Source organism: Propithecus coquereli, unplaced genomic scaffold (genome assembly GCF_000956105.1).
Source record: "Propithecus coquereli isolate 6110/MARCELLA unplaced genomic scaffold, Pcoq_1.0 Scaffold61, whole genome shotgun sequence".
Taxonomy (NCBI): domain Eukaryota; kingdom Metazoa; phylum Chordata; class Mammalia; order Primates; family Indriidae; genus Propithecus; species Propithecus coquereli.
In genome coordinates, this window is record NW_012152063.1 from 6600355 (window position 1) to 6606254 (window position 5900).

Genomic DNA, 5900 nt, shown 5'->3' on the forward strand with positions numbered 1-5900 from the left:
AACGATCCGCCCGCCTCGGCCTCCCAGAGTGCTAGGATTATAGGCGTGAGCCACCGCGCCCGGCCCTTAGCGTCGTTTTGATTTACGTTTTCCTGATAACTAATGAATGATGTTGAGCCATCTTTCCATGTGCTTTTTGGCTATTTGTATATCTTTAGAGAAATGTTTATTTAGATCCTTTGCCCATTTTTAATTGTATTATTTGTCTTTTTCTTATTGAATTATACCTTTATATAATCTAGATACAAGTCCCTTATCAGACATATGATTTCCAAGTATTGTCTCCCATTGTGTGGATTGTCTTTATACTTTCTTGATAGTGTCCTTTGAAGCACAAAAGTTTTTAATTTTGAAGTCCAATTTTTTCTACTTTTTTCTTTGTTGCTTCCACTTTTGGTGTTATATCTAAGATATTGCCAATTCTGAGATCGTGAAGATTCCTAGGTGTTTTTTTTTTTTTTTTGGCAGGGGTAGAGTTTTACAGTTTTTGCTCTTACATTTAGGTCTTTAATCAATTTGGGGTTAATTTTTGTATATGCTATTAGGTAAGGGTCCATCTAGCACCATTTGTTGAAAAAACCATCCTTTCCCCCTTTAATTGCCTTGACACCCATGTTGAAAATCAGTTGACCATAGACACATGGGTTTATTTCTGTACTCACAATTCTATTCCATCGATCTATATGTCTGTCTTTATGCCAGTACCATACTGATTGATTACTTTGGCTTTGTAATAACTTTGAAATTAGGAAATTTGAGTCCCCCAACTTTGTTATTCTTCAAAATTGTCTTGACTATTTAGGAACACTTGCAATTCCATGTGAGTTTTAGAATCAGTTTATCAGTTTCTACAAAGTAGCCAGATGGTATTCTAATGGGAATTGCATTGTATCTGTAGATCAGTTTGGAGACTATTGCCAACTTAAACAATATTATGTCTTTTGATCCATGCACGTAGACTGTTTTCCTGTTTATTTAGCTCTTCCCCAACTTTTTTCATTGGTGTTTCGTAGTTTTCAGAGTATAAGATTTACACTTTTGTTAAGTTTATTCCAATTTTATTCTTTTTGAGACTATTGTAAGTGGAACTATTTTATTATTCATTGCAAGTGTATAGAAATACATTGATTTTTATATATTAATTTTGTATCCTGCGACTTTTGCTGAACTCTTTTATTAGTAATAATAGTTTTTTAACTGGATTCTTTAGGATTTCTTTATGGAAGGTTATGGCATCTGTGAATAGACATAGTTTTACTGTTTCCTTTCCACTCTGGAGGAGTTCTATTTCTTTTTCTTTCCTAATTGCCCTGTCTAGAACCTTCAGTACAGTGTTGAATAGAATTGGCAAAATTATACATCCTTGTTTTGTTTCTATTAATACTTAAGGGAAAAGCATAAGTACGATGTTAGCTCTGGGGCCCTTAATCAAGTTGAGGAAGCTCCCTCTATTCCTATTTTGTTGAGTATTTTTATGAAAAGCTATTGGATTATGTCAAATGCTTTTGTGTACTTTTTTAGTTGATAGTGTGGTTTTTGTTTTTTATTCTATTAATATAGTATGTTATATTAATTAATTGTCAGATATTTCAGCACTTTTGCATTCCTGAGATGTATCTAACTTGGTCATGGTATATAAGTTTTTCTATATGTTTCTGGATTCAGTTTGCTAGTATTTTGTTGAGGATTTTTGCATCCATACTCACAAGAGCTATCGGTCTGTGGTTTTCCTTTTTTCAAATGTCTTTTTCTGGTTTTGGAAATGGTAATACTGGCCTTACAGAAAGAGTATCCCCTTCAGTTTTATTTTTTGGAAGAGTTTGTGAAGAATTGGTATTAGTACTTTAAGTGTTTTGTGGAATTCAACAGTGAAGCTGTCTGGTCCTGGGCTTTTCTTGTGACTAATTTTAATTATTAATTCGATCTCTTTACTCATTATAGGTTTATTCTGATTAACTATTTGTTCTTGAGTCAATTTTATCTTTCTCGGTCTTTGTCCATCTCCTTTGAGTTATCTAAGTAATTGGCTTAGAATTGTTCATAGGAATACCTTTGTAATCCTTTTTATTTCTGTAAGGTTAGTAGTGATGTCTCCTCTTTCATTTCTGATTCTATTAATTTGAGTCTTCTCTTTTTTTTCTTGATCGGTATAGCTTAAAGGTTTGTTAATTTTGTTGATCTTTTATAAGAATCTCATTGTTTGACATTTATTCTGACCCCAGGAAGGCTCCTCTCAGCTTTATTTACTTGCTTCTCTCTGGCAAAATAGCCAGCCTATAGTTTAGCCTATATCTCCAATGAATCTATTAGTTTCCTCCCATTTGCCTTTTGCTATTATCTCCAGTTTTTTTGAGAGCACCCTTAGGCTTGAATGTCACACTCTGTAGCAAATGGAGTCTGTCCCTTTGGGAAGAGATTTGGAGCTCTCTGTTTTATGGTGTGCTTCTCCCTCTGGTTAAAATTTCTGAGTCATGGCTCTCCAGCTGGGGTTTGGAACAATGACACATTTCTCTCTGAGTGATACCCCTGCTTTAGGAGCTGAGCATTTGGTGGCAGGAGCAGAAGTAGCCTCAGGTCTTCTCAGGCTTGCCTCTGCAGGCTTAGAATCTACACTTGATGAATTATGAATGGGCCACGTCAAGAGCAGTCTGGACCTCAGCATTTTCATCACACCACATCCAAGGTAGAGCCTATGTCCCAAGGTTGAGGGCTGGATTTCACCCACACTTGCTTGGAACTTAGCCTCAGCAACAGGTAGCTGGAGTTAGGATGAGAAATGCAGATGTCTCCTGGGGGAGCTAGCCCTCTGACTGGGAGATGGGAAGAGAGGGATCCCTATTCTTGGCTGCAACAGTCTATAATGTTCCTGTGTCATGGAGGTGGGAGGGAGAAGGGAGAAGGGAAGGGGTAAGTATTGGTTCACAGATTCACTGTTCTTACCAAGTTCTGTGAGATTTTCTTGAATAAGTGTTTCTTTATTTGCTGTTATTTGTTCATAGGACCATTTCCAGAGACTTTAAATGGTGTTTTTTGTTACTTTTATAATTTTCACCAGTTTCAGTGGGAAGCAGGTCCATGGAACTCTTCACACTGTCCTACTGGAAATACAACTGCACCTTATACTTTTGACTGGAGTTGGCTACCTTTTTAGTATTTTAGAGGAGAATTTTGAAGTGCCTTGAAAAGCTTAACGAGATTTTTTTCCCAAGGGAAGAGCTCACTAGGAAAAGAACATGAAGTCCATAGTAGAGCATAAACTCTCAGATTAACACATTTTCATAGCAGTTTTGTGTTCAGTATACAGACGTGTTTTGTTTTTCCTTTAGTGGAAGTTTTTCTGGTTTTTAGCTACAATTATGGCATCATGGTCAAACAAACCTATTAAGAAAAGCATCATTTAATGACCTTGATTCTTTCTTATTTTTCTATAATTATAACCCTAGTGTTTGTTAATGTAATTAATGTTTGTCTGGCTTTTGTTTTTGTTAGAGGCAGTAATGAACCAGGAAAAAAGAAACAGCATATTTGTCATATTGAAGGATGTGGAAAAGTTTATGGCAAAACATCTCACCTACGAGCACATCTTCGCTGGCATACTGGAGAAAGACCTTTTATATGCAACTGGATGTTTTGTGGCAAAAGATTCACAAGGAGTGATGAGCTTCAGAGACATAGAAGAACCCATACAGGTTAGTTGGTTTATTTTAGGACTTGTACTTTTTACTTATTTTTTCAGTGTTTAGATAAAAGTTTTAGTGATAATTTAGCTGTCAAATTGGAAATATGCAAATGAAGAGGAAATTATTCACTTTAGCAATTATGTGGAAGATGTTTAAGATCAAAATTCTTTACCTCATTTCTAAAATATATTTTATTCTACTTTTTGTAAGCTTTATCAGCATATTTATATGACCTGGGATTTATTACATTTATCTTGTATTCTTAGCATGTTGAAATCACATACTATTTTTCATAAGTGTTTAAATAGATGAAAAGAGAGTTGAATTGTGATCTTAATGGTGACTTTCATTAGTTTTGTTTTAGTTTTTTTTAAACAAATCTAGAAAATTCACCAGGGTATCAAGAATAATATATCAAACATCTGCCTAATAACCCTCACTCAGAATTGACAGTTGTTAATATTATATTTTCTGGTTTTTTAAATAAACCAAATGATTTATAAAGTCAACATCATCTTTGCCCTTCCACCTCTCAAAGACAACAGCTACTATGAATTTAATGTGTCTAAGTTTTTTAGTATATTTTTAATACTCTTACATATATTATTCATGGATCTGTATATAAAACATTGTTTTGTGTATATTATGACATGTTACATAAATAATGTTTTAGAATTATAAATTATTATGTTTTGTGATCTATTCAAGTTTATATGTATGTATATTTGCATAGATGTATTTCTTTTAGTTGCTGTATAGTATTCTATCACATGACTACCACACTGTATTCATCTGCTTCCCAAACGGTTGAGGTTATTGCTAGGCTTTTTTTTTTTTTTTTTTGCTATCACAGACTTCGCTGATGTGAACATTCAGTTAAGATGTATGAGAAGTGGAATTATTGGATCACGGAGAATGTATATGTTTGATTTTGCTAGATAATGGCTAAAGAATCTCTGAGGTGGCTGTTACAGTCTCTACTGCAGTAGCAGTGATTAACGATTCCCACTTCACTGTGTGCTCACCAGTGCGTCAGTAGTGTCAGGCCTCAGAAGTTTTGTCATTCTAAAATGTTTTTTCATTTTTTAAAGTTGTATTTTTTCTGATTATCAGTGAGATTATGCATCTTTTCATGTGTATTGGTCATTTATATTTTTTTCTGTTTATTCTGTTTCTCATTTTCTTTTGAGTTGTTTTCCTTCTTATTCATATGATTTATATGTTACAGTTTACCCCTGTATTGCTAGTCTTTTATTTTTGTGCTACTTTTTGTCATATGGAAGTTTTACATTTTTATTTAGTCAAATGTAAATATTTTCTTTTGCTGTTGCTTTTTGTTACGAATTTTTTTCCTATCCCAAGATCATAACGTTTTTAAAAACATTTTCTTCTAATAGCTTTCAAGTTTTGTTTTTGTAAGATTGATCTTTTATCAGCTTGGAATTCTTTGTGATGATGGAATGAAATGGGAATATAGTTTTAATTTTCTTCCATACAGAAAACCATTTTTGCTATAGCCACTTCTTTCTCTATTGGTTTGTAATAATTCCCTTATATAATTTCTCCTTTAAGTGTGGCTCAATTTCTGTGTTCTCTGTTTGGATGCTTTATCTATTTGTCAGTTGCTACATCAATACAATGTTATTTTAACTACTGTAGGTTTATATTAAGTCTCTCTTTTTTTTTTTTTTTTGAGACAGAATCTTGCTCTGTTGCCCTGGGTAGAGTGCCACCCTGGGTAGAGTGCCATGGCCTCAGCCTAGCTCATAGCAACCTCAAACTCTGGGCTCAAGCAATCCTCCTGCCTTAGCCTCACAAGTAGCTGGAACTACAGCCGCGTGCCTTCATGCCCTGATGATTTTTTCTATTTTTAGTAGAGACGAGGTCTCTCTCTTGCTCAGGCTGGTCTCAAACTCCTGACCTCAAGTGATCCTCCTGCCTTGGCCTCCCAGAGTGCTAGGATTATAGGTGTGAGCCACCACACCTGGCCTGTATTAAGTCTTGACATTTGGTAGAGCAGTTTTCATTTTTTTGCTCAGGATACCCACCCTCTCTATTGAGAGCATTCCTGGTACATATTTGGGACTCAATATTTAATTATTAAGTGAATTTGAGTAAATTACTGAATTAGACTTTAACTTGTATGAAGGTACATGTGGGATAGAAAGGGAAATAGAACTGACATTTTTGATCAACTACCATATATCAGATGTTTTGAAT

General features: G+C 34.5%; 1 protein-coding gene across 1 annotated transcript in view; it reads left to right on the plus strand.

Annotated features, from left to right (window-relative positions):
* SP4 (Sp4 transcription factor) overlaps positions 1–5900 on the plus strand; it is a 76050-nt gene that overhangs the window by 45737 nt on the left and 24413 nt on the right. The window contains exon 5 of the mRNA XM_012659421.1: positions 3490–3689. Coding sequence (XP_012514875.1) covers positions 3490–3689 — 200 coding nt within the window. The remainder of the gene's footprint in view (positions 1–3489; positions 3690–5900) is intronic.